Source organism: Corvus moneduloides, chromosome 2, assembly GCF_009650955.1.
Source record: "Corvus moneduloides isolate bCorMon1 chromosome 2, bCorMon1.pri, whole genome shotgun sequence".
Lineage (NCBI taxonomy): Eukaryota > Metazoa > Chordata > Aves > Passeriformes > Corvidae > Corvus > Corvus moneduloides.
Window position 1 is genome coordinate 55,153,203 of NC_045477.1, and position 27,850 is coordinate 55,181,052.

The window sequence follows — 27,850 nt, forward strand, 5'->3', positions numbered from 1 at the left end:
TCCCGTCACACTGCAACCCGCCCCGCACTGGGAGGGCGGGGGGAGGGGCGGAGAAGGGGGACGTGTCACGCGCCCGCGCACCCGCCGCGCCCAATAGGGAGCGAGGATTCGCTCACGTGACGGAGCGCGCGCGAACGGTCAAGAGGGAGGGGGCTCCCCCCGCTCCCGCGTCTCTCTGGCGAGTCACGTGATGCGGCGCCGCTCTGCCCCCCCCCGCTCCCCTCCCGCCGTGGTCACGTGCGCGGCCCCGACGGCCGTGAGGGGCAGCGGGAGCGGCGGCTCCGGGGGGGACGCGCGGGGGCCGCGCCGGGCGGAGCGGCCGCGGGGAGCCCGCCGGGAGCCCGCCAGGATCTGCCGCGGGCACCGGGTGAGCAGCGCCCGCCCCTCGCCGTCCCGTTAGGGCGCTGCGGGCAGCGGGCGGGCACCGCGGCTCTGAGGAGCTGCGCGGGTGGCGGTGCCCGTGCGGAGCGGGAGAGCGAGGAGAGGAGAGAGAGAGGGAGAGGGTCCTTGTCGCCAGAACAGGGCTGGGGTGGGGACCCACTCTCACCCGCGCTCTGTCTCGCCGCTAGCCTGTCTCTGGGATCTCCCTACAGCCCCCTGGAAGGCTTTAATTGCAGGTCTTTAACGCTGTGTGTTCTTACCGATTTTTTCTTTTCTTATTTTCCTGGTTCGTGATGTTTCGGTTTATCCTTCCCGTTTGTCGCCGGCTTCCTGAAGGCTGAGTGAGATACCCGGCTGGTCGGAAAAAAAAAAAAAAAAAGGCAGGAAAAACTCAACGCTTTTTTTTTTCCCTCACCTGGCTTTCTATGAAGAGTTACAGCGTTTCTCCGGCTTTTTAACACGCTTCTTCTAAATTGAAGGGGTATTTGTTTTGTTTTTAAGGAGCTTGCAGGGTTCCAGTTTAGAAAGCTCTTGTAAATTAATACTAAAGGGATATTTCCTTTTTTTTATAAGGAACGTGCAGGGTTCTGATTTAGAAAGTTCAAGTGACCCGTTCGTGTTGTCCTCTACTGACGGAAGGTAAAAAGTGCTTTAATCGTTCCGACAAGGGGTGGGATTATGAGAAAGAGGTACAAAGCGTCGTAAATGGAAATGTGTTTGGAGCACAGAGTTTTTTAGGAAAAACTTCAGAAGCTGTTTGGAAGATGCATTCATTCTTTAGTGCCTTAATATGGATGTTTTCCCTTGAATGCTTTATCTCTCTATGCATCAGATTGAAAGACAGGCATTGCCTCAGAAGATGTCTTGTCCTAAGTGAATGGATTTGAAAAGTTGCATAAATGGCTCAGCGTAGGGAAAAAAAAGGAAAAAGGCGTAGTGTGATTGTAATTACAGTTTTGTAATTGGAGTTTTGTTATGGTGGGTAGATGACTGTCGTCCTCATAAGGGTGGTCTCCTGTGGCTAAACCAGTCATGTTCAGCAGTGTTCACGTGCGTGATGATGCTTTTTGCTTGCTTACCTCTCTCAGCTGGTTGCTCAAAGCAACCAGGAGCTCTGGTTGTCAGCCCTTGGATCAGCAGTTCTTTCTGTCCCTGTATTGCTCATTAAAGGCATCTGAAAATAAACTGTGTAGAGGTTTGGAACACATGGGTTTTGTCATAGAAATTTTGCTTTCTGTAAGGTCCAAGGGAAGTAAGTTAAGGCACATGTTTTCAGGGAGTGCAGTCTCTTTCCATTGGCAGGGAGAATGCTTCAGTAACGTCACTTGGTTCATACATCTGATTAATTCCAGTAGTATTGTTAATATAATAGAACATAGAATCAATATATTATTTTCTCAATGCCGAAGTATGAAATCAAAAAAAGCAAACGTAGCCTGGGGGAAGGAGGATCAATGTTATGTGAAGGATTTGAGTCTTCTGTGGTTGGAGGTGTATTTCAAATTAAAAAGGGATTAAGCGTGCCAGTCATTCTGTGTTGTTTTAAAGCCAGATATCCCAGCTTTTGTGTTCTCACTGCTGTTCATAATTCCCAAAGACAATTAGGAGAAACGAAGGCCTGAGCCTGCAGTTTTTCTGTGCAGGAGTAGGTCTGCCCAGCTGGAATAAACTGCAACATTGGAGCCTGAGGAAAGAGTGAAACAAACAAACACGTGATTGTGTTCCAACAGCCTTTGCAAGTAAGGGGATAATCCTTGAGGAGTTAACTGTAGATTTTTTTTGTTGCGAGTACAATTGGTACTGTTTTCCCGGTAGGATGTTGTGTTAGGCTATTGTTCTATCCAGCGTGGATTTATTTAGCTGAACTATAAACTCTGTAGAACGGTATCTAAAATCATTTTAACAAAGCATTCTGTAAACACTGTATTTTTTTTTTTTTTTTTTTCAAAGCAGGGATTCATGTTTGCCTACATGTGCCACTTTGAATCGGCTTGCAGGCTTTTTATTTAGAAAGCAAATTACTGAGGAGATGAATGTGTAGGCAGCAGATTAGCACAGAATTTTTGAGGGGCCTATGTCTCCCAAAAGTGTGTGGCTTTTTAAAATTGTGAGCAGATGTAGATGTTTTCCCCTAGTGTTGCTGCCTATTCCGAGGTCAATTTCTTTTTCATCACAATATGTGGCCAGTTCAGTTTCCTTTTTTTTTTTTTTTTTTTTTCTACAAGTCGCCCTTTCTTGCTTATTTTTAGCCTAAGTGAAATTCAGGCAGTAATATCTGTTTCTGTTCCTGTTTGGACACTGAGGTTATTGGGTCATTTCGGAGATGTCACAGTGGTGAAAGAGGTGGTGTTGATGTAAACTCCCTCTGCTGGTTGATTTTGCAGCAGAAATAAAGCTTTGTGTTGTATAATTGTTTATCTCTGCATCATGCAGCAGAAATTAACAGTTAAGAGGTGGCATACAGTGTTTTTAAAAGCAACTAGAGCACCCAGTTTAAGCTCAGGGGTTTTATGCTCATAAGGCTTTTAATTGCAATTAACTTTAGAGCTGTGTGTTGATATATGACAGATACTCCTCAGAGCTGCTGCTGCCTTGTTGCACACAGAATCTGAAGAATAGATTGAGAGCTAATACATTGAGAGAGCCATTAGCATGCAGATTAAAATACCTTGATTACTTGGGGCTCCATCTGGTACATTTGCTCTTACAAAGTTACTTCTCAGGTGAGGTGCAGCCCTTGCACAGTGTGTGCTATAGCAGAGTCCTATCAGGAAAAGTAAATAACCTTAGGTCTGGGACTGATGTGCTGCAGGAAGGGTGAGTGAAGGACGCTGGGTTTTTCTGTGCTACTGCTTGCCTGGAGTCTCCTGGATCATCAGCCTTTCATAGCAAGGACTTGCCCAGAAGAAGCTCTGCATGTGCCTGTCCCCCCAGATTCAGGCAGATGTTGCGCAGGGATGAAACATGAGTGTGATTGGTGTGAGGTATTGTGGTATCACAGAGCATCTGCTCTTTCGGAAAGTGTGCAGTGTGTCTTAACAGGATGCCAGAACCAGTTTGGTTTCAGTTTTGATAACTGAGTTACTTTACTGACACCTCCATTTAATCCTGTATTTAAAAATAGATTCCTCAAATACTTTTTTCTCACTGTAGACTTTTTTTTTCCTTCCTGTGAGTGCCAGAACTTCTAATGGAAAACTAGGAAATTGGCTGGGGTTATTAAAGAATCTGTCTTTAGAGAGAAAAAAGATGGTGTTTCTATCTAGGTCGAGCATTTCTTTTCTGTGGAAAATTAGAAGAATAAGTAGTTAAATCAGCTTTCTATGAACAGTTACAGTTAAAAAACAGTTGTCAGTATATTAAGCCCAGAACTTCGAGGTTTGTGTGTAATTTCTCCCTCTTTAGACAAAAGGATAAAGAAAAGTAGCTGCTGTGACTGCTGTAGAAATGTTGAAAGCCAATGATAGGTACTCCAGCAAATGGCAGAATCTAAGGACAGTAGTTAATATTTCAAGAGGAGGGGAAAAGTGTGTCTTTGAGGAGAAACAGTACATATTACATAAAAGACAAGAGAGGGGTTTTTTGTTATTTGTTTGGTTTAAGGATTTTTGTGATCCTTGTGGCTGGTAAACCTCGACAGACTTTAGGATTGAGATTTATTAAAGAAATGAACTTGCCAGTGGCAGATGAGTTGTCCTTAAAACCCTTTTGAGGAAAACCTCTGAAATAAGTGTAGAATTGTAGTAACAGTTGAAATGGCTGAAAATATACGACGTTGTTTTGGATAAAGTGATGTTAACACCTGTTAACAATTGTAAGGGTCTTCACCTGTGGACGGAGTTTGTTGCTCATATCTCCAGTTTGGGAAGTCTCATGTGCTTGAAGGCTTTTATCTACCGGTATTTTTCTGACAAGGTGTCAGGTTGAGCTGTGAGGTGCAGGGAGTGCAGTGTAAGTTGCATAAGTTTTGGAAGTGCTTGGAAAGGTTTTGTCAAAGAGCAGTGATTAACTGAGTCATACAGAGCAGAAAAGAAGTCAAATGGGTTAGAGACCTAGTGCATAGATCAGGAAGGGAGAGATAAGGTAGCACATTTTAAATTCGTTACTTTTAGAGTAGAATAGGTTTTCTGGGTGCTGTAAAACTTGTCAATTTGCCAGGATATTCTCTAGCAAAATAACATGTTGTCTTCATGTCTTAACTTCACAGGATATGTTGAAAATTACTTCAGTGAAGTAAATAGTTTTCTTAATATCCAGGTTGACACATTTGTGCTTTGGCAGTTGTATATTATATGAGGCAAGTTAAATAGGTGAAGTCAGAAGGGACACTTACTTGGTCTGCTCAAAAGAGCAAGTCATTGCTGCCTTGTTTTAATTGATTGATAGTGTCATATGTTAAAAGATTTGCCAAGGTGAGGTAACAAATCTTAGCAGCTAAATTAGCCTGTGCTTGTAACTGGACTAGAAATTAAGAAGGCTTAAATGCATCCAAACCTGTTTAGCTGTGTAGAATCTGCTGTGCCTTGGCATCAGGTAGACCTAAAAAAAAAAAGCTGTTCTACAAATAAATTGATTATGAATTTGCCATCTGGAGATTTCAGGTGTTTTTAAGACCTGCTTCAAATGTGAAATGCAGAGTTAAGTCAGGCTCTTAGTAAGAGAGGTGCCTGTAGAGCAGAGCTGGGTTTGTTGGATCAAGGTTATGAAATCTGATAAGGAAGCAACCCTGCCTGGGTTTTGTTTGTGTTAGGGTTTTTTTTGTGGACATAATTCCACTGTGACCTCAGTGTTTCTCAGACTTATTTTTTTTATTACTATTATTACTTTTTTTAAACCCCCTTCTTCCGAGAAACATCTGCGCTGAGTAACAGTTGACTGTTGTTAAATGGCTTTCTGAAGCCAAGCCTTGGTTGCCGGCACAGTTTTGAGAACCAAGCATCAGAAGAACAAAGAGCCTGTCTTGTGTTCTCACTGTTATCCATATCTGATACCCAGGCATCATCAAGAAGCAGCCTGACTTGGAAGCAGCAGAGAACAGGGGGATTGGGTTACACTGAAGCAAACAAATGAAAAGGAAAGAGTTAAGTGTTGATGAGAGGATAGCATCTGGGTAGAGACCACAATTCTTACCCCTGGAATGATTCCCTACCTTTTTGGTTTTTACTGTTTTATGATGATTTGTCTTGTCACTGACATTCTGTGGAATTCTTCACCTAATGCTCTCCACATTTCACAGAACTTGCTGATACCCCCGGGCATGGGTCATAGATTGTAAGTGGCAGAGTCCCTTCAGGGTGTGAGCGATGTTCTGTGCAGGGTTGAATGCCTAGATAAGCTCTGGATGTTAGTGCTGTCAGCTTTGCTCTTGAGCAGCATGCTGCAGTTGCCCTGAGGAGACTGGGAAGAGGGAGTGCTGGAGAAGGATGGACTGTATACATCTGTGTTCATTGGCAAACGTCTCTATACCCAGCCATGTTTCCAGCTTTTAATGTGATCCACTTTGTTTCTAAGTAACAGATTATGGCAATTTTACTTAATTACATTTCTCTGATATGTTTCACTGCCCAATTGCACAAGCTCATACTTTCTGAGTCTCTCACAAATATTTTTTGACCATAATAGCTTTTGATTACACAAGAGATGGCAGATTTGGGTCGTGTTCACAACAGCCCCAGCCTTATTTTTCTTTGCATGTTTCACATACGTATCAACTGCTTGCTTACATGGCATATGTAACTTATAAGGCTACAAAAAAAATTCACAAGTGAAAATTTTATAAATTGGAATTGGAATTGAAATTCCCTTTGAAAATGCCCTCAGAATGCCACTCTGCCACCAGTGGTTATTTGCTAGGTCACAAATTTTTAATTAGTTTGCTTGTAAAAGAGCAGCTGTTCGGCTGCATTGGATATAGTTTACTTAAATACCCTGTTAAGAAAAGGTGTGTTTTTCCAGTGGCTAGCTATTTGTTCACCTAAATACATGGAACTACAATTACATGTTTCATACAGAATAGAATGTTTACTTTCAGAGCTACATGTCTTTTTTTTTCCTCCACATAAAGGAATTTACCTTACTGTCTGTTGATGAAAGTGCAAAATACGCTTTTTAATAAGCTTTTTGATTTTTTGGTTTTTTTTGTTACAGCAATGTCCTCTTGCTTGTAGAAGCGTCATGACACACAGCAGCATCATGGTGGATGTAGGCAAGTGGCCAATATTTACCTTACTGTCCCCCCAAGAGATTGCTTCCATTCGGAAAGCGTGTGTGTTCGGAACGTCGGCCAACGAAGCCATTTACATCACGCACAATGATGAGGTGAGCCTGGCATTGAGCTGGGTGCATGCTCCACAATTAGCTGTTTTCAGAATATTTGTAGATTAATAGCTTCTTAAAAGCATTATGTGAAATTTGTGGTTTCCAAAACATGGTGGATGTAATGTTTGATTTTTTTTTTTTTTTTAAAGTTTTGTGTGAGGACGGTATAGATGGACTATTTAGAAAACTTTCAAATGGCAAAGGCCAGGTTGGATTACATGCACGTTTGAAGACAGGAAGAATTTAAAAGAAGTTGTGGTAGCTTGAAGTTAAGTGCAAACACACAGATACAAAGATAGAAAATGAGGTTATGGCTTGCTAAGTAAAAAATACAGTGGAAGATTATCTGTAGATTTTAATGATTCAGAAACTCATTATGAGTTAGCACAGTGCTGCTGAAAGAAAACAAGCCAGGTGTTCTGGGATGTATTAATGGGAAGGTTTCTCATACGACTGGGTAGAGAAGGATTTTTCTTCCCCTAAGTCCTGTCAGTAGTGCCTGTAGGATGAGCCTCCCACAGTATAGCTCTTTACATGCTTATGCTTTATTTGCTATTTACAAACTGCTTTTAAAAGAAGGTGGTGTCTTCCGCTTTTCACAGTTTCAGACTTTTTATGGTGCAGTTCCTGAAAATAAAAAGCCTAACTTCCAGGACTGTATGAATTGGAATAATTCAGACTCATCAGTTAACATCCAAACTGCCCTTGTGCTGACTCTTGGGGTTGTTAATTTCTGTGCGGGAAGTCTCTGGCCCGTGGAGGTCCAAGATGAAACTCTGTCCCCAGTTAATGAAGGCCTGAGTATTACACATCTGTGCATACCTGAGTATAAATCATCTGAAGTGAGTATGCCTTTGTTTTTCAGGTATTTGTTTTTGGACTGAATTGCAGTAATTGTTTGGGAACTGGAGATAATCAGAGCACAATAGTACCAAAGAAATTAGAAGCCTTATGTGGAAAGAAGATCTCCAGTCTCAGTTACGGAAGTGGACCCCATGTTGTTCTTTGTACTGAAGGTAGAAAATCAACAATTAGTATAGAAACATAAGTTAGAGATTTTAAGTTCCACTTCCATTTAACAGGAATGGATTAAGATGTAACTGTATTAAGTTGCTAATGTACACTAAGAGGTTCTTGTTGGTCTTAAGTGGAAGCAAATGGGTTTTGTAATAGGTAAAGTTTCCATTTCCATTATGTTGAAGCACTCCCACATATTTCCACAGTCTAGAGGTTATGCTGTGATACATGAATATAAAACATAGTATATAATGTTTTAGTGTACAGATGATTCTTGTAATAGTTTCCCTTTTTGTTAACATCCTTTCATTTTCATGTTGGTATTTGCTAATGTCTTGGAATTCTGTCTCAATCTTCCTGGAATTTTTAGTGGTTTTCATCACAAATATTTTTGCAGATGGTGAAGTGTATGCTTGGGGACATAATGGTTACAGCCAACTTGGAAATGGCACAACCAATCAGGGCATTACTCCTGTTCAAGTTTGCACAAATCTCTTAATAAAGAAAGTGGTGGAAGTAGCTTGTGGCTCTCATCATTCCATGGCGCTCTCATTGGATGGGGATGTAAGTTGAAACCTGTTCAAATCTCTTAATCTCCTTGTTGAAGTGAACAGTGGAGGTGACCTTGCAGTTTGAACTTCTCTCTGTTTCTACAGTGTAATTACAAACGTAACCTTTTCTCCTGCTGCCTCAAACTAGGGTGTCCTTCAGAGCAGACTTGAAAACAACTAAAAAAAAAAACCCCAAAAAACAAATTAATAAGCCCCCCTGCAAAAAAAAAGGCAACCCCAAAACCAAGGGAAATAAAGCTTAGTAAACTTTTGTGTCTCTCACAGGAGTGACAGTAGAAAGATGTGCCACTTACAGGTGAAAGAATGGTTTGTGAGGTGCAAAATGTAACTTACTTGCTTGCAGGTCTGTTAGGGGGTGTGTTGAGTTTGTATTTATTGGATTAGAATTTAGCCTGTTTCTTGTAGAAATGTCTTGCATTTCCACGCTGGTACTGCAAAAGAATGTTGCTCTGCACACCTCTGAATACCTTGGTGTGTAGCTTCATGCTATGTGGCTTCAGGCTACATGTAATGAGAGACACAATTAGTTTCCAGTTATGCAGATTTGACCAATGTATGCACAGTGGAAAATCTGGTTTCAGCTGTGCACTAACAAAAGAAAAGCTCTAATTTTAAAACCTTTTGACAATGAAAAGGGAAACTACAATTCTTTCCATCCTGATAATCTGAGCATGTCTGTTGTGGTCCAGTATGGAATAACAGTGCAACAAAATATTTTAAGGATAGGAAAGAGAGCTTGGGTTAAATGGTCTGTATTTTATCTGAAAGAAGAGCCTACACTTATGGAAGATTTTGTGCTGTCATGTTTGACTTGGTTAAGCTAAAAAATCTGGTGAGCGTGCAGGAAGGAGAGGGCAATCACGCATTGCTTACAACAGAGGTGCCAGCTGCTGTGTGGTAGCTGCCTGTGAAGGCCGTGCTGTCTCTTGTCATAAATGTGACATGCTTGAAATCTCAGTGGAAGTAGGGAAATTTCTTTGTGTTGACCATGGAGTTGATACTTGCAGCTTGCTTGCCAGTGTGGCTTGTTAATATACTTTAACTTGGTTTGTTTGTGTGCTGAGCTTTTACCAGAATTGAGTGCACTGAAAGCACCAAAATGTGTTAAGCAGCTTTATTTACAGAAAGATTTGGCTGCCAACCCCCTCGTGACCTGATATACCTGAAGCCTCAGGGGGACATTGAAGTTGGAAGTATTTGTGGAAATACCTGGCGTATTTGGTTTGTATGGTTCAGTGCAGTTTTAATGCAGTGCAAATTTTAAAAAGAAGTATTTTAATGATAGAATTAAAGGAATGCAGACATTCATGCTTCTCTGGCATGTCCTTTGGCATTTTGATCTACCTTCTGAGATTCTCTACCTAAATATTTTCTGTTACTGAAATTATTTTATAAAGCATCTTCAAATATTCAGTAGGAATCAAAGATCCAGCAGTTAGAAGTAACAAAAAGCAAAGAACTGATTCTTCCTTTTGTTCATATTATTCATTGTAAATGAGTTGTGTTGGTGGAGGGTCTTTTGTTCTTGTCTTTGGTGGGTTGAGGTTTTTTTTTTGGTGCTGATCGATGTGTTTGTTTTTAATGATTTTTAGTGACTCTTGTTTTGGTGTTGCAGTAAACAGGCAGCTTCTAGCACCAAAGGATGTGCAGTCTTCTCATGAGGGTACCTGTCAGTGTGCTTGTACTGCCAAGCATGTGTTTCTAAGACAGCAAACTCTTGAACTGGGTGAAGCACCAGAGAATGAACCATCAGAAACAGTTTTATGCCAAGCTGTGGGCATGTATGCATGTAATAAAAATTGGAGGCACTGAAAACACAAAGTTATAAGTGTTTTTTAATAGCATACTACTTCCCTGTATTCCTGACTTTCAGATAAAAGGAACTAATATTTTTGCTTGTATTAGTACTAGTTTGCCACTGGAAACTTTAAACTGACAGAAATTGTGGGTTCTTTGTTAATGCTGATGTATGAGATAATTTAGCTACTGTGAAACATGGGCTGACAAAAACCTGTTCTTTCACAGCTCTTGAAAGATGTGGAAGAAGTAGGCTGAATGTCCAGCAGTAACCTGGTTTAGAGTTCTATGAAGAAAACTATAAAGCTCTAAACTGGGGGGTTAAAGTATGTCTGGGAAACAAATGACATTCCAGCTTGCATTCCTTTTCCCAACATCATGAAATTATAAAGACAGTCACTATGCTCTTTGTCTTACACTCTGACTTGTATTTAATATGGAAATATGTTCCTTTTTTTTTCTGTTTTAGTCAGATACTCTCATTCTGATGCAATAAACTGGAAAAAGTGCTATATTCGTATTTGCTAGATCAGTCCTAATGCTGTGTATAATTTTCATCTGTTGAAAATGAATTTCAAGCATTTTAGCTTGTTAATTAGGATAGTTTACCCAATCTGATGCTGACTACGGGAATATTATCTATTGCTATTGTTACTATTATTAAGGCTTAAACTGTGTGGTTTTGTGTGTTTTTATGGACAGCTGTATGCTTGGGGCTACAATAACTGTGGTCAAGTTGGATCTGGATCTACAGCCAACCAGCCAACTCCTCGCAGAGTTTCCAACTGCTTGCAGGGTAAATTTGTAGTTGGCATTGCTTGTGGCCAGACCTCCTCCATGGCCGTAGTAAACAACGGTGAGGTAAGTGCTCCTGCTGCTGCATTCCCTCATTCTCTGTTACCTGAACCTACCAAGCTGGTGTCTGAATATGGAGAAATGCTGACAGGGAGTGCTCAGGCTAGGGCTGTACAGACAGTTATCCTGACAACTTCTGTAAGGCCAGCTGAAGGAAAACACTGCAAGTAACTGGAGATGCAGTCTTTAAACATTTCTTCTTATGGCAAAGACTGTATTGGAATACAATTCTTACCGAGTCTGCAACTGCAAGAATTTGACCAGTTGTATTAACCATGTCTGTCTTCATTTTGCAATAGATTATTTAACATAAATAATGTTAAAATCTCTTAATTTGTTAAATTAGTCTCAGTTTATTTCTGTAAAACATGCACAGTTAAACAGTTAACTTTTCTGCAAGGATATGTTGGTTGATTCTGTTTTTTAAACACATTGCTTAATTACCAGCAACAAACCCAAAGCATTCTTTTGACCATTACCCTCCCATTGTGCTACTGTTCCATTTGACATAAGTTTATGGTGCTGTCTTGCTTTTAGGTATGAACTATAACTTCAATTTTACTGCATTTCACCAAACCCAGTATAGCATCTCCTCATAAGTGGGAGGACTGTAAAGTCCCTGAGGTTGAGATGAGCTTTCATTGTACATACGTCATGGTGTGTCCACTGTAACAAAACTAAGGGAAGAATTAAACTGGGGACTTCCATTTAAACTGATCAGCTTATCAGAATAACTAATTTCATGTTATCTTCAAAAAAAAAGGGAAAGTAACGAGGAGAAAGGATGGCATAAAACGCGAAGTGTTGATGCTATGGGAGAGATTTTGGTGTAGTGTAAGTTTCTTGCAGAATTCCTAGTGCATCAAAGACACTTTTTTTTAGCTTCTTTAGAAGGTCAATGCAGGGCAGAAAAGTTGAGTGCAGTAAGTCATTGCATTTTACTTAGTATCTTTTAACCTTCTCTGTATTGCTCTTCAAATAGCTTACAATTTTTTAATAGTAAGTACTTGGCTTGTGCTTGAAGTCTTAAATGCTCTGTACTTCTGGAGAAGAGTGGCTTAATTTTGTTTTCCTCATGCACTCAGGTTTATGGCTGGGGTTACAATGGCAATGGTCAGCTCGGCCTGGGAAACAATGGCAATCAGCTGACGCCGTGCAGAGTGGCAGCGCTGCACAGCGTGTGTGTGCTCCAGGTATGCCCAACGTGGAAATGGAAGTGTATTCCTGCTGCTAGCTTCTGCTGGAACCCTCTCTTTGGAATATTATACCTGCTGCTAGATTTCACTGTTCCCATGCTGAATTTTTTTTAGCTCCTAGGAATTGCATTTTGCTTATATAAATGCCAGTCAGCTGTAAAATCCTTGCTTTGGTAAATACTTGGGAAGATTTAAAGTTAGCTGCTATAACTATTGTAAATTACTGTTTGGATACAAATTGCATTTTTGTTACAAAGCTGGATGAAATAGATTAGTCACAAGAAATAAAGGCAAATCAGATGTTCAAATTGGTTCTACTAAGTATTCTAAGTCTAGTGTTCTGATTAGAAGTTCCTTTAGAAGCAAGGGGAGAGGAAAGATAAGAGTCATGGGGATGGGTTTGATTGTTTGGTGGTTGGGTTTAGTTTGGTTTGGATTTTGGTTGGGGTTATTTTTGTAGCTAAAGAATCAAAGTAAAATTTGGGATTTCCTGGGTTTTTAAAAAGTAAGGCTCTCTGTAGAGTTGCATGTGATAACTTGGGTTGAAGGGTTGTTGGCTGTTGAACTGCAGTTCTCCTCATTACAGCGTACTCATACTGTACGGTATTGAGAATAATCCAGCTCTGAAGTACTTTCAGAGTATTGCAAGATGTGATGGAGAAGTTCAGTGTTCATGTGAAAAGAAAGTAGGTAGCGTCTAGGGAGACTTGTCTAGTGTGCAGTAAATTACTTGGGAGTGGCCGATTAAATTAATGAAGCTGGGACTTCTCCAGTACCTACAGCTAACTTACTTTGTGTTAGCTGTAAGGACTGAGAAATAACACATTGTAGTGCCGAGTGAAGAATGCCTGAGATACTTACCGTGAACTAGTGGAAGGTAATGTGTGCAATATTTTGTTTCTCATCTGTGTTTGGTTCAGGAGTAACGCTTTATACATTTACTTACAGATTGCCTGTGGCTATGCACACACTCTAGCACTAACAGATGAGGGCTTGCTCTATGCCTGGGGAGCTAACACTTACGGGCAGCTGGGGACTGGCAATAAAAGTAACCAGCTCAGCCCAGTGCAGATCATGATGGAAAAAGAAAGGTAATCTTGCTGAATCTGTTCCTGGATTGATAAAGTCTGAGCATGTGTTATGCAGTCTCTAGCACTGGAAGCATGCATGTGTAGGGCTTGGTGGATTGTTTTTCTATTGCTAATGTTAAAAACATGGGAAAGGATGGTAACTTACTGTTTACAGTAGACTGAGTGCTTTTTGCTGTCTGTAATGGTTATTGAACACAAACACACTTTGCATTTACCTGATACTTAAAGACAATGAATGAATAAGTGTTATGCTATTCTGTATATGGTTCCTTTGCTTAAAATTGGAGCTGTGAAATCAATAAAGCAAGCCATGAATTGAGGCCTACATTAAAAAAAAAAAGAAAAAGTGGGGAGAAAGGAAGCACCACCTTTGCAAGAAGTGACATGTGAGGAAAAACAATTTTTGAAAGGTTGAAAATGGTCCACCATGAAAACAGAACTCAATTTGCAAGGTTGCTTGAGCTGACAGTTAGTACCCATTTTTATTGCTCGTACCAGTTAGTAGTTTTTTAGTTTCCTGGACTCATAAAAGAAAGAAATTAACCCTTGTAAATCCTCTTTCATCACCCTTTCATCATCCTCATATTTGGGGATAGCTCTTTTGCTGCCTGCCTACAAATGTGGACCTCAGTCCCATTCTCTGGGCCCTTGTGTATACATGCAGATTAATGTGCCTTGTCTTGGTCTATAGATCTCTTAATTTGCAATCTCCTCTTAACTGGGAAACACTTCTGCTTGGTTTTTCTCTTCCATCTGGAAAGTCATTCCTATTTTTTTGTTGTTTCTCCCACTGAGCATTAATTTAAAAGCTTCACAGTACTAAGAATGTTTAAGATGTCAAAAAAGGGGGTGGGGGGAAGAAGAAAGGAACTATCACAATAAAAACTACTGAGGTGGGGCCAGTTTGTCTATGAAGGAACTGACACTAGCAAGGCAAAATGAAATATTATTTAAAAAGCTGTGAAAGAGAAATGTGTATGTTTGCAGATAGATCAACTTTGTTTTGTTAGTGATTTATTTCACGAGTGAACTAAGGGGAACTGTTGCATTTAGAACTGTATGTGAACTCAAGCATGGGGTTATAATAAAACCAGCATTTGTTCAGTGGCTGAAGGAGGGAGAAAATACCATAGAACTTCTGCTTGGAATCTAAGGGAGAGATAAGTCACTTGAACTTGCTCATCTTGCTTGACTTGGCTCCCTTGGAAATGGTGCTAAAAGTGGGTGAGCTGTCATTTCCCATGCAGTACGTTATTGCTGCTCCTGATCTTTTAGTTTATGTAATTATTTTGTCATTTATATTTAATGCTAGCAACAGTTACTTAGGAGGCTTCATTTGGTGGTGTTGTGAAAAATATTGTAGAGACAGCATGTTAGGAATGTTTAGACTTTATTTTGTGTTAGCTGGGAGGAACAGCCGTGAAGGTCAGCTTCCTGAATTTTGGTGTTAAGTGCATGCTTAACATGTTACCCTGTACACGTACTGTAAGTGTATGTATGTGTACCATATGTATGTTTATAGGACATGTTCTGCTGTACTGCTGAAGTATAGTATAGTCTGTAAAAAAAACAACTGTTCTGCCAAGGAAAGAAAGTTTGGAGAAGGAAGTAGTTTAGCTTGATAGCTGTGATAAAAAGTAAGTTGTCCCTAAAACAAATACTCTGTGATGCGTCTTGTGGAGATGTTGCATAGAAGTTCATAAGTTGATAATAGTGTAAAGCACCCAATCAGTTTTCTGCCAGAAATTATGAATACATACACTGAAAGTGATGTAGATTCTTTGAGTTTCATCTTGAAAAAATTTTTGCACTTAAAATATGAACTTTGTGCTAAAAAGTTTGGTTGGGTTTTTTTTTGGCCTAAAAATCTAACTCTTCATGGATATTGTTCTGTAAAGGAACACACATTTTTGTATGTGTATTCTTAGACTGCTTGGAAAGCTACTGGTTTGTCCTGGTTGATGTGTCTGGCACAAAAGCATGAAATCCTCTGATGTGTTTTTACCACAGAGAAAAAACAGGAAAGCATAGCTTTTATTTTGAACACGGGAACATCCCTGTTTTGCTTATCACATTCACAGAAACTCTGGCAATGTCTTTGTGGTGTTTTAATTGGAATTGTGTTTCTTCTCAGTTCTTGCAGTGTTTCAGATAAGAATCTAGGGATTGCCTGAGCAACAGAAGAACAGGATAGATAAGTGAACATCAGCAGCTTTAGTGTTTTAAAAAACTGTGTGAGGTGCGTGAAAGGACTATATAGACTTTATTTAAAAAACAACCATAGCTCTTAAAGGCTTCATTCCCCTCAAATGAAGCAGTCTGTGTTTCATGTTGGGTTTCAGTTTTGAGGAAAGTAAACTTAACAGCAAAATAAGAAGTCTGAAGTAGAGGCAGTGGGTCAGATCTCTGTCAACCTACAAAAATCAAAAGGGAGTAGAAGAAATTTCTTCTTGAGAATAAGTTTCTGATGTGTGTTGGTTTTAAAAGGGAAAAACAAAACTTGTTTTTTCTTCCTCCCTTCTTCCATGGCTATGAAAAAATATGAGGAATGTCAGCTGATGAGAATGACATAGTTAAAGCGAAATCTGATTACAATAAAATCTACAAGCAGTCTGAAAATGTCACTGTGGACTTTTGTAATACCTGTTCAAGCAGTATAACATTTCAGCAGGACAAAAACCCAGGTCCAGGAATGTTGATGCATAGTTTGATTGGCTGTTATTTTGGTGAGGCCTTTGGAAAGTCACTGGATTCCCTACTGCGAGCGTCTTACTGGATTTCTTGTGTCCGCAGGGTTGTGGAGATCGCAGCCTGCCACTCTGCGCACACGTCGGCTGCCAAGACGCAGAGTGGCCAGGTGTACATGTGGGGCCAGTGCCGGGGCCAGTCCGTGACCTTCCCCCACCTCACCCACTTTGCCTGCACTGACGATGTGTTCGCCTGCTTCGCCACCCCCGCCGTCATGTGGCGCCTGCTCTCCGTAGGTGAGCTCCAGCTCCCGCAATCCCTGTGTCCATTGGTAGTGATTAGCACAGGATATTGCTTCCCTGGCAGGCCTCTGTTCCAGGGAGGGTCAGCAGCTAGTTGTTTTTTGCTTCTGAAGAAAACAGTCTATTTCAGCAGCTGAGGATCCAGGATAGGGTTAACAAGGTTGTTGGCCAGTGTACATCCAAAACAAACACTGTTTTAACATTGCACGATGAATATTTTGTATTTCTTACATTTGTGTTGTTTCAACTCCAGCTCAGGTCCAGGAAGGAATCCTGAGTCATTTAACAAAACTTTGGGGTTTTTTTCCTCTTAAAACTATTCCTGCTTGGAAGACTGCTCCTGAGGCTTGTTTTTTTGGTATCTAACAACTTTGGATTTTAAGTGTCATCTCTAGCTTCCCCTCATTAGTATCGGCCCTTCTAATATGACTATGAAGGAACAAATCTCTCCCCTATGTTTCATGTTTTGAAAGTAACAGAATTCCAAGTTTTCATTTTGTGAGATGATTTGTCTCAAGTCTGTTTATTTTGACTTTTGTCAAAGACAGACAGGCTTGTAAATAATAATCCCTGTAAAACAAGACTCTTACGTAATTGCTTTTTCTGTTGGAACTCTCTTCTTATACTGCCTTGGATTACCCTGTGGGATGCAGTCTCTGTGTCCAACAAATAAGCTCAAACCTTTTTTCTTTATTTTCTTCAATCCACATGCTGCTAATTCTTATTTGACCCCAAATAGTATATAAAGCACTTAGCTTGCACTTCCTGGGAAACATGAAGGTGTTTCCATGTTCAAAAAAAAAAGGATGCTTCATCTTACATCTGTTGCCTCAGTTCTCAAGATCTCTTAGGACATCTAATCTATTTTCGTATTGACAACAGACCCTAATTTTGTTGATCCCTGTATGGAATTGTTTTTGGGGAGTGATGGATGACATCCTAAGTAACCTTTCTCCAGTAAAGCCTCTCAGACTTTACTGTTGCATTTGGCTTGTCCTAACCCAGCTCCTCTGTGTTAACTTCTCATTTAGCATGTTACCACATTTGTAGAGGTCCAGATAACAGCATCTCACCTGTAGGGGAAAACTGAGTAGAGTTACTAAAGAGAGAGGATTAGCGTGGAGCGGTCTGCTCCTGAGTAAATCTGAGTCTGCTTTTATCCCATTCATCACTTTCTCCGTTCTCTAATCCTCTGCAATATGTGCTGGTCTTACTCTCTCTTGCCTCCACCTCTTGTGGAGGTCTCATGGTTGGCCAGTCTGTTGCCTTTTGCTAATAGTGTGGGCTGTTTAATGACATGTCTTCCTGGTTTCAAGTTCCAGGTTTTTATGAGGTATTTCCAGACTGAGTATAGCCAGGTGTCTGAACTCTATACCTGCACTTTAATGCCTCTTAGCCTTTGGGGATTCTTCCCCACTTACTCTGGCAATCTTACTGAATATTTAAATCAAAAGAATTAATTCTGTGGGCATTTTTAAACCTCCATTTTCCATATGCATGTTTTCCTTTCTCACGTTTTAATCGTAGAGGAGTAAAACCCTCCTTTTTTTTTTTTTTAATGTGGTTTTTTTGATGTTGTTTTGTATTCTTAGGGAGAGCTAACTCTGTGTAAAGGTTATTGTCCTACTTACAGTTATGATGGCTCTGCCAAAAAATGAATCAGCGAGTCAGGATTGGCTGTGGTGAAGTACAAATCTGCAGCCTTTGTGCAGGACTGAAAGTATCTGGAGTGAAAGTCGATCTACATAGCTTAAGCTAAGCTCATGACCTAGCAAAAAAAGATCACATGAGCAAGTGGAGAGGGATTGGAGCATGGTTTAGCTAGCCCAGAGGAGATGCAGCTTCTGTGGGTGATTCGGGTAAGTCAGAGGAGTGCAAGATCTGTGGCACAAGTGTGACTCGTCAGTTCTGAGTAGTTTGTTCCAGCAGTATTCCTTTTAAAATGTGAAATAATTTAGCGTCCCTAATGGTGAAGAGTGGTTTGTTGATTGTATATGGATGAACAATATACAGTCCTGTGGGACACAGGAGACAGATTACATCCCATTTAGTGGAAATCCACTTATTTTTCTTTTCTGTGTTTCACTTCTTAGAAGCCACGTGCTTTGAAACACTTTTAAGATTCATCAAAATAATGAGTTAAATGAGGTTTTCTAAAACTTTATAGGCCTTGCTTTACCAGAAGCCTTAGACAACTTGTGCTGCAACTCTTGTATGATTTCTTGAGACTCACAGTGGGACCTCTGTGGGACCAGTGCCATAGGCCTTAGTAGAGGGAGCTGTGCTATCTCTGTTTTAGTCCACTTCCAAAGTTGCTGAGGTTTTGTGTCTTTGGTTATACTAAGAGCACAGTGTCTGCTGTCTTTCTTCTTCGACAGCACTGCTGCTGGATTTTGTGGTGTTATAACTGACTCCTAAACTGAGTAATTGTTGTCAGTGATAGTTCATGTTAATGAGCCCTGGCGAAGACTTCATCAGCCTGCAGGCTGTATCCAGTCTGCCAGCACAGAAAGGTGACCAAGTAGTGACCTGTTTTCTTTTTAGGCCCAGCCCACACGGTGTCAGTGTGGCTGGAGTGCTGCAGCCCACATTCCCTGTGAGTTCAGGGGTGTTGCAGACTCCCATTAGCAGCACTGTGCAGGTCAGGGGGCAGAGCTGAGCCAGCATGAGCACTGAGCTGCCTGGAGGCTGGGAATCTCATGGGTAGTGCCCACATGGAGATGGAGTTCTCCAGGTACTTTTCATGGTGCTGTGCTACTACTGGGATGGAATGGGAACTGTTGACCACTGCTGCCTGTAACTGTTGTGGAGCAGCCCTTCCCAGCAGGAAATGCTGTTGGATTAATTAATTCTTCCCATTTTGCTGCTTAAGCCAATGGAGCCCTGACACAGATGTTTTCCTTGACATGCTCTTGTTTGAGCTGCTAGCTTTAGTTAATGATGTTATGTGTTCCATTTAAGATGCTTTTAATATCTTGTTTTGTTTGTTTTGAAATTGTTTCTGTAGAGCATGAAGACTTTTTAACAGTAGCAGAGTCTCTGAAGAAAGAGTTTGACAGCCCGGAAACCTCAGACCTGAAGTTCCGTGTGGATGGAAAGTACATCCATGTCCACAAAGCTGTTCTGAAAATCAGGTAGTGGTTGTGTTTCACAGTTCTTGTTTGTACAGAACAACCCCTTAGTATATCATCAAAGGGGCAAAAAAAGTAAGGAGGGAGGAGGAACCCCTAAACCTCTAGTAGGTAGCATCCATTTATCCGTAATAGCTTTAAATGAAGTGATTGTAAAAGGGGTGGTCCACATTCATTATTCACTGAGCCTGTTCGTTGTTCCCAGGATAATAAATTATGTTAAGTTGGTCTGATTGCAATATATACACAGATGTTTCTGTAGCATGGACAAAGTAAGAATTTAATCTTAATGCATAACAAAGTCTACAGTGTTAGGGAACCAAAATGTGGACTGCTGGCCCTGATGGGGCATGGTAAAATATTTGTGAGTATTGCAGAGTGCCCCAAGTATGTATTTCAGGGGGACTGGAATGTAACATTCATGTGTGTGTGCAATAGTGTTCCAGATGATGTCTCTGTCTCCTAGGTGTGAACACTTCAGAACGATGTTCCAGTCATACTGGAACGAGGATATGAAGGAGGTGATAGAAATAGACCAGTTTTCGTACCCTGTGTATCGTGCCTTTCTCGAGTACTTGTACACGGACAGCGTTGACCTTCCGCCTGAAGATGCAATAGGTACTGCTGATGGTCCAATTGTGTCAGAAAGCAGCATCCAGAAAAACTGGGACAGGGCATGTAGAATAAGTGACTAAATATGACTTCTAGTCTAGCCTATAATGCATTTTACTGGTGATTAATTAAGCTGTTTTTAAAATGCTGTTGTAGCAAACTTAACTACAGCAAAAATGGTGCATGTGTAGAAATAAACTGAGAGGAGTTTTGTTAAGGCTGGGAGAGAAACTGTTTCTCTGGGTGAAAATGCTTGTGTATTTTACTAAATTGAGTCAATTACTGTTTAGCATAATATCAAAGAATCTCTATAGATCTAATGGGGAGGACTTGGACAGCAGAGCAATTACAGCAAGCTGTAATTCAAGCCCATATCTTGATAATAGTTTTTTACTCATGTTGTGGTGCCTGCCTCTAGGTATAGAAGTCAGTAGGACAGCTTTCATATTTACAGAGATTAATAGGAGTGTAGCATGAGGTAATAAAAGGCCTTTGGTCACCTGTAATCTGCATTTTCTGAATAGTAACCTACTTGGAAAAAGCACATTATAGAGATACAGAGTTTCGCAGGAGCAGAAACTGATGTTGAAAGAACAGAGATCATTTTACACCTGACTGATATGATGGTGTTTTAATTGCAGGGCTTTTGGATTTGGCTACTTCATACTGTGAAAACAGACTGAAAAAACTGTGTCAGCACATTATCAAGAGAGGAATTACTGTGGAAAATGCATTTTCATTGCTCTCTGCTGCTGTCAGATATGATGCAGAGGTAAACTTCTGAAGTTCGATCTCTTAAATGGGTGGCTGCTTCCTGACTTAAACTGTGGAGAAAAGCAGCCGGTTACATTTTCATATAAGCTCTCTCTTACTTTCATTTAAGTACTATTTGCCACTTTCAGAATTTGAGAATGTTGGACATACAAAAACTGTATTTGCCATGAGGTGTATCTCCTTTTTTTATTTTTGTTTTTCCCTGTAACCCAGTACTGGGAAGGTGAACTAGTATGCAGATAGTTCTGAGGATGAAACACTAACTCTGAAACAAGGGGAGGGTTTAAATACAAAGAAAAGAAAAGTAATATAATGAAAAGCAGTCTTTTTAAGCCTTAAGTTACTTATTTGTAAGGCTGTTTGTTGTGTGATGACATGGTGGTAGGTTGGGGATTGAGTGCATTTGGGATTTGTTTTTGTTGGTGGGGTGGGTTTTTTTTGGCTTTTTTATTTTGTTAGGTACAAATACACTTCCAGTTTTCACAGAATGATAATGAAAGTGTCAGGATAAGAACTGCTTCATGGGCCTTATAAATGTTGAAGACAGAGGAACAGTGTGTGAAAAGGGAGCGAAACCTCCTTACTGTGGAATGTCTGACTTCACTACTAGATCACTAACATGGTGCTTAGGGAACTAATCGGGAGGTATTCCCAGGCTCGCTTTGGCTGTTTGTGGTATCTGTGCATTGTGTTGGCAACTTTGCAATTGGTTGGTTTTGAACTTGCTTCTGCTTATAAAGCAGTTTTCTGGTACTCAGTAAATCAATTCATTGCTTTTTCTTGTACTTAATTTCCAGCAACTGGCATGCAGGTTGCCCTAACTTATTTCAGAGCCTTGAAATGTGTTGTTTGTTTGATACATCTCACCCAAAGGTTAATGTCTGATCTACTGTGAATAGTGATGTCTTTGATAGAAGTTCATCAAAAATAGGAAGATTCCCACATTTTAGCCTCCAAAGATGGTTTGCAGGATGGGTTTTCTGTGTGTGATTGATTATGCTTGTAAGGGTTGTAAGAAATGCAGTTACTCTGCCTTACCTGCACCTCACTAGCTAAGTGAAGTTAGAACCATGTGCTTCAAAGCTGCTTCCAGGAGAGAATGGGTGATGCTGAGGGGTTGGGCTTTAAGAAGTTGTTGGGTTTACATGCTGTAATGCTGGCTGGGGGCTTGGAATTGCTTGGCTGATGTAGTTCATTCAGGGGGGTGTGTGCCTGGAAGACAACAGTTAAAAGAATTCACTAATTTAATATACCTCCATGATGTGAAACTCCTGCAGTTTCTTTTGGTGACTGACTGAAGTGGCTAAAATTAGGTCAGGGTTGGCTTCTCATTGTAGCTTTTAAAATAATCCTTGGCTGTACCTCGTGCCTTTATTCACCTAAGTCTATAATAAGTACAGTTTGCTGGGAATGCATCCATCTGCAAATGAAACCCAGCCTTTCTTTTTATACAGAACTTTAGGTTTTCCAGAGTTACTTACTAATACTACAATTCTGTTTATTGTATGCTTCTGTTGCATTGACTTGGAATATGAATTTTTTAATAAAGCAGTGCAAAATATTGTAAAATGTATGATGTAATTTTCTTTAAAATGCTAGTTAATTCTGTTATTTTAAAAAACCCACAAACATCAGTGTTCAGTTCTAATGAGCTTGTCTTTTTTTGTTGCACAGATGCCACACAAGTCAAGATCTGCAGCTTCAGAATGCCTGGTTTTAGGCCAGGATATATTTTTATATTATTGTTGTGTCAAGAACTCTCACTGGCACACACAGTTGCTCTAGCTTTCCGTATTGACCTTTAGAGAAAACATGAATATTATTCAGTCTTTTGTACCTCATGGGGCTTAGAGAGTTCTGCAAATTTGTTATGTCTTCCTGCAGTGCCCAGTCTGCTGAGCAGCCAAGGAAGGGTGTGTTCTCACATACAGAGTCTCCTACAAACATCTAATAAAGAAATGAGAACAGTGTGGGGAGTTGCCCTTTTGTCAGGGCTGCGGCATCCCCCTTACAGCAGCTTAGATCTGCACCACAGAGTAGATTTCCTCCTCAAAGGAGGAGCTGGAAATAATCTGAGTGGGAAGTGTTCTGTGGGGAACCTTACACTGACAAGAACTGTGCCTTGTGTTCTTTAAGAGATCCTCTGCCTGACATCACCCAGGTGCAATGATGGTTGTGAGGCTTTTCTGATTATTACATGGAAGGCACTTCCAAGTAAACTCAAATATCCAGAGCTCACTTTCTGCAAGAATTGCTGTGCTGCACTGTGCTCCAGTACTGCTTTTGAATCACATTTGGGAGACCTGTGAAGTACTTTGTAACAAGAGTCTGTTTCTAATGCACAGAAACACCTGCCTAATCTTTGCTGTACAAACTGTCCAGTCAGGATACACGTGCACTGAGCCTGGGGACATGGAACTTCAGGGCTCTAGCTGGGCCCTTCTGTACGCAGGAAGGAACTCAAGCAACCTTACAAATAGATTTGAGTTTATATTATGGAACAAAAGAGCTGAATTTTCTTTATCCACAGTCTTGGTTTATACATCATTACCCCAAGATCTCCTATTTATATTGGGAGTTTCAAAGCTGTCAGTGAACGCAGATGAAACTCTTCAAGTGAGAGAACTTAAAATATATATTGCTCAGAACAGCTGATTTTTGTGACTGCTGCTATATAATGAGAAGGAAAGCTTAGTTACTTCCCCTTGTAACTGCATTTACATAGTAAAATATGTGGGTAGAATTATTATTTTCTGTTGCATTTACATAGTTACTGTTGGGGAGGAAACACCGAGAGCCACTGGGTGTGTTTGTCTAATTTGCTGCAAAAATAAAACACAAACAGGCATTTGTGCCTCAATGAAATTTTCTGTGATTGAAAGCAAAGATAATAACTTTTTTTTTTTCCCCCCCTCTTTAGGACTTAGAGGAATTCTGCTTTAAGTTTTGTGTCAATCATTTGACAGAAGTGACACAAACTACAGCATTTTGGCAAATGGATGGTCCCCTGCTAAAGGAATTCATTGCTAAAGCCAGTAAATGTGGAGCCTTTAAGAACTGAAAAAATGAGGCCGTAAGTCACGATGTTTGTAGGGTTCTTTTTGCAGCCACAACAGAACTGTGTGGGTCAAGGCAAGTGTTACGTGCACCAGAGGCCCTGAAATGCCACAGTGAAAACAAATGTTTCCAGTGCTCAGAGTGAACTGTTGTAAAAACATCAGGCAAAATACTCACTTGCATTTAGCAAACCCAGATGGTGGAACCAGCTCAAGATTTCAGGCAGAGAGGAAATGCTGCAGTGTGCAAAGGATTCCGGCTGGTGTTCTGGACTTGCCTTTCCAGCCTAGGAATCTCAGTTCTAGAACTGCCTGCTCATATTTCCAATTTACTGTTTGGGGTTGGAAAATAATCTGACCTGAGCCACTGAATGATGTCACTTAAATCATTAAGTCCCTGGGATTATAGAGAAGCAAATGGTGCTGTTCTCTCTTCCTGCATTTGCATGACTGTGAATGAATTGGCCATTTGCTGTGTGTAATTAACCAAGTGTATCCAGTGCTTCAAGTGTGCAAAAATAATGTATCCTCAAAGCCTACGCAAGTGACTTTGAAGAAAGGAGTTACTAGGAAAACTAATTTGAAGTAAATCTCTATATTTGGGTATATTTTAATATAAGCTGTAATGTGTACTTTGTGTAATCTGTTCAAGTAATATTTATAATGCTTAATGGAAATAATTCCCTCTTCAGTGACTTCAGATCACATTGGTTCCCTCTGCAGGGGAAGGGAAAGCTGGGTGGGGTTTTGCTTTTAATTATTGTCTAAATTTAAACTACATGTAATAAAATTCACTTTTTTGTACCTCTTCGTTAGCAAACCTTGGATTTTGAAGAGCATTGCAAGCGTTTTTGTGTTACATACAGTATCTCTGTTGCTTCATTTAAAAAACCTCATCAAAACAACAAAGGGGAAACACAAACAAACAAAAAATAAAGCCAAAACCCAAGTCACCCTAGACAATGAATCTTGCTGATTTCACTGTGCCTGACAATACCTGTGATCTTGATTTCAGAAATGAGCAAATTTCTTTGTAGGCACCAATTTTAGACCTCAGTGATTCTTTATGGATCTGATTTTTTTTTTACACTAAGTCATCTGTAAGTCAAGCTAACCCTTCAGAAAGTATGTATGGACATCTTCCTCTTCTTATTAATAACAGAGCTCCTTGTTAATGCATTTTTGTTTTAGGTGGGTTTGTTTTAGGCAGACTAGCTCTGACTGGCACTCAGGTCATGGGCTTGGGCAGTAAATGGGTGGTGTGACTAGGCCCAGAGGGGCAGCAGACAAACTGTGGAAACAATTAAAATTATATTATTTTGTTGTATGAGGCGCACCTAATAGTTTAAGAGCTTGTTTTGAATGCTGTTATTCTGTGCTTATTGATCCCCACCTTCCTACAGAACAAGCTCAAGTCAGGAATTCTAAGTGGTCATGGAGAGAGCACAGCTGTTGTGACAGGAGGCGCACATGTAACACCAAGTGCTGTTTGCCAGCGCTCTGCTTGCCCCTGAGGCAAGGACTGGGTAAAGCATGGCCTGACAGTGTTCACCCTCCTTGGCCCTGTCCTGTGCAGCAGTGGGGACAGGGAGCACAACTCCACACACAGCTCTTTCAAAAAATGTTTAATTTTGTTAACTTAAATCTTTTGTGGCTAAACAAACCTTTGCTGTATTCAAACAATATTCCATAGACAAAACACATGAATGCTGAATCCTTTCTTAATGGAGAAGGGAAGAGCCAGTCCATGGTTTTGCTCCATTTGACACTGTACATGTTCTGAGTATACAGTGCTTTACCACTGCCATTACGGCAGAAACAGCTACACACTGACCAGTCAATAAAGAATAATTTGGCTTTTTTAATGGATCTCTTGTTTAGAATCCAGAAGGCTTCTTTGAGTGCAAGTTCTGCTCATTTATCTTTGGGAAAGCCAAAACAGCACTATGCTCCTTCAAACATCGCTGCCCAGACATGGACAGGGAGGCAGCTCTTTATTGCCCAGCCAGGAGAGGGTTCCCACAGTTAAAGTGACTTTAGCAAGTGTTCTGCGGCAGCTGAACACTCCTTGGCTCTGTTGAGTTCCTGCAAAAGCTAAATTTAGTTTATAACACTCATTTATATTCCATTGTAAAATCTGAAGATTTGAAAACTTGAAGAACTTGATTGCAATAGTGAGGTATACAAATGGGTGTAACACCCCATTCTTGCACTCATTCAGGCCTTGTCTTGGGGCTGGGGAATTGGACACTGACCCAATTCTGCTCTATGGTTTTAATCATTAGAAAATCCTAACTATTGCGGCCATCACAGACGGGTTATTCAGACATCGTACTGGATGTACTGGCTGTGTTCTCTGGAGTAGGAGCAATGACTGCTTTTAAGTCCTGCAGCAGCTCAATCTTGTGATCCAGTCTTTTCCTGTTTTCCAGAAGTTCCTGGATTTTTTCTTCTGTTCCTATTATGAAAAAGGGATAAAAAGCTTTTGTTATTAAGGGATAAAAAATTTTACTAGTATACAAAACTGTTACTAATATAGAATCTGTTGCATATTTGTTAACATTGAACATGGAGAGGCTCCGAGTGCTTGGTTTAACCTACACTAAAACCTCTGCCTTTCTGCAGCAATGTCGGTAACCCACCACCCTGCACAGCTGGTGTCTTCACAAAGAGCTGGACTCTGTGTCTGCTGAGAGAGCCTGGCTGGTGTGTCAGAGAAAGCACAGAGCAGGAGTCACTGCCATCCCTATGCTGAAATCTGTAACAGAGCTTTTGAGATTAAATTTAAAACACCTCAGCATATGTAAAAATTAGTTTAGTTACTAACCCCATGTTAACTGGGATATGAGCTTTAACAGTTCTGTTTTCAGAACCCATTTGTGTGAGAACTCCTCCAACAATGGCTTATTTTAAATCTTTAAAGATACCATCTCTAAATTGCACTCCTAAAGCAAATTTACAAGCCTAATGGATTTTAGCCAACAACAAAATCAAACCTAGAAAGAGATGATTTGGACAACTGCATTCAACAGCTCGATTCTCAAAAACACAGTTCAATAGCATTTATTCTTCTGCTTCTGGCAAAATCATTATTGACAGTATCCTGATGGGATTAACCAAGTTGTTTACCTTATTTGCAAAGCCCTGCTTGACTGCATTTCTGCTTCCCTCTGCTGCTTCCATTTCCCTAATGTTAAAGATTAGTGAAGTCAGTGAGAGCTCAGTAAGGAACCTTGCCAGTATTCAGAAGCATTACCACAACCTTACAGTGTTAATTGCAAGTTTTAAATGAAGCACCTGCTTTGTTCAGTTAACAGGACACACAGAGGTGTGGGTGACCTCTGAGCAGCAAGGCTGGCTGTGAACAACAAACGACTTTCTCAGTGTGTGAGAATGTTGAGCGTTTGGATTCTAGTAAGAAGGAAAAGACATTTTGTACAAACTGAACGTATTTTTCCTCTTTTGGGGAAGAAAATGTTGAAGGATGTCTCCAAAGTTGCAATGAGTAGAGTGGAGAAATTCTCTCCAGATGTTTACCCTATGCCACTCGGAATGAGAGAGCCTTAACTGATTTGAAAGAAAAAAAAGAAAGCAAAGCACTTTGGCCCTTTGCTTCCCTGCTCCTTCTTCCTGTGTAGTCAGAAAGCACAGCAGCTGCTGTCTGTGGATGGATGTGGAAGATGATGGACATGCACACATTTTTAAATACATTACCCAGAGTTGGGTGTGGGTGTTGAAAATGGGCAGCCAGAGCAGCCACTGGGAAATTCTGGTAGCATTCACTGAAGAGGGACCTGGTGCCCCAGCCTAGCTCTGACTGAAGAGAAGCAGATGCCCCTTCCTGCTGCAGCCAGGTGACATAGATTTGAAGAAGTTGGACATACACAAGTGGAACCAGGGAACAAAACCCTCTCAGAGAGCATTATTATTATCAGAAATAAACAAAACATCCCAGCTGATTAGAGCATGGTGCTAACAATGCCAAGGTTACAGGTTCAATCCCCATATGGGTCACTTAAGAATTGGACTCGGTGATCCTTGTGGGTCCCTTCCAACTTAG

At 40.6% G+C, this 27,850-nt stretch overlaps 2 protein-coding genes across 8 annotated transcripts in view; one reads left to right on the forward strand and one right to left on the reverse strand.

Moving 5' to 3' along the window:
• The first annotated feature begins 299 nt into the window (after positions 1-299).
• RCBTB1 (RCC1 and BTB domain containing protein 1) lies at positions 300-24,600 on the forward strand. 7 transcript variants are annotated; one of them, XM_032099722.1, is made up of 12 exons: positions 300-367; positions 6,529-6,699; positions 7,565-7,715; positions 8,114-8,280; positions 10,788-10,946; positions 12,026-12,133; positions 13,085-13,227; positions 16,021-16,211; positions 19,225-19,351; positions 19,815-19,966; positions 20,602-20,732; positions 23,655-24,600. In XM_032099722.1, the coding sequence occupies exons 2-12, from the start codon at positions 6,556-6,558 to the stop codon at positions 23,793-23,795; spliced, it is 1,614 nt and encodes a 537-aa protein (XP_031955613.1). In that variant the 5' UTR covers positions 300-367; positions 6,529-6,555; the 3' UTR covers positions 23,796-24,600. The 7 variants fall into 7 exon arrangements, with proteins under 7 accessions (XP_031955613.1, XP_031955614.1, XP_031955617.1 ...); XM_032099723.1 differs by lacking the exon at positions 300-367 and adding an exon at positions 383-617; XM_032099726.1 differs by lacking the exon at positions 300-367 and adding an exon at positions 737-862.
• An 800-nt stretch (positions 24,601-25,400) lies between these two features.
• Positions 25,401-27,850, reverse strand: part of LOC116439862 (histone-lysine N-methyltransferase SETDB2-like) — a 49,520-nt gene continuing 47,070 nt past the window's right edge. The window contains exon 25 of the mRNA XM_032099903.1: positions 25,401-26,248. Within this exon, the coding sequence (XP_031955794.1) occupies positions 26,109-26,248 (140 nt within the window). The 3' untranslated portion in view covers positions 25,401-26,108. The remainder of the gene's footprint in view (positions 26,249-27,850) is intronic.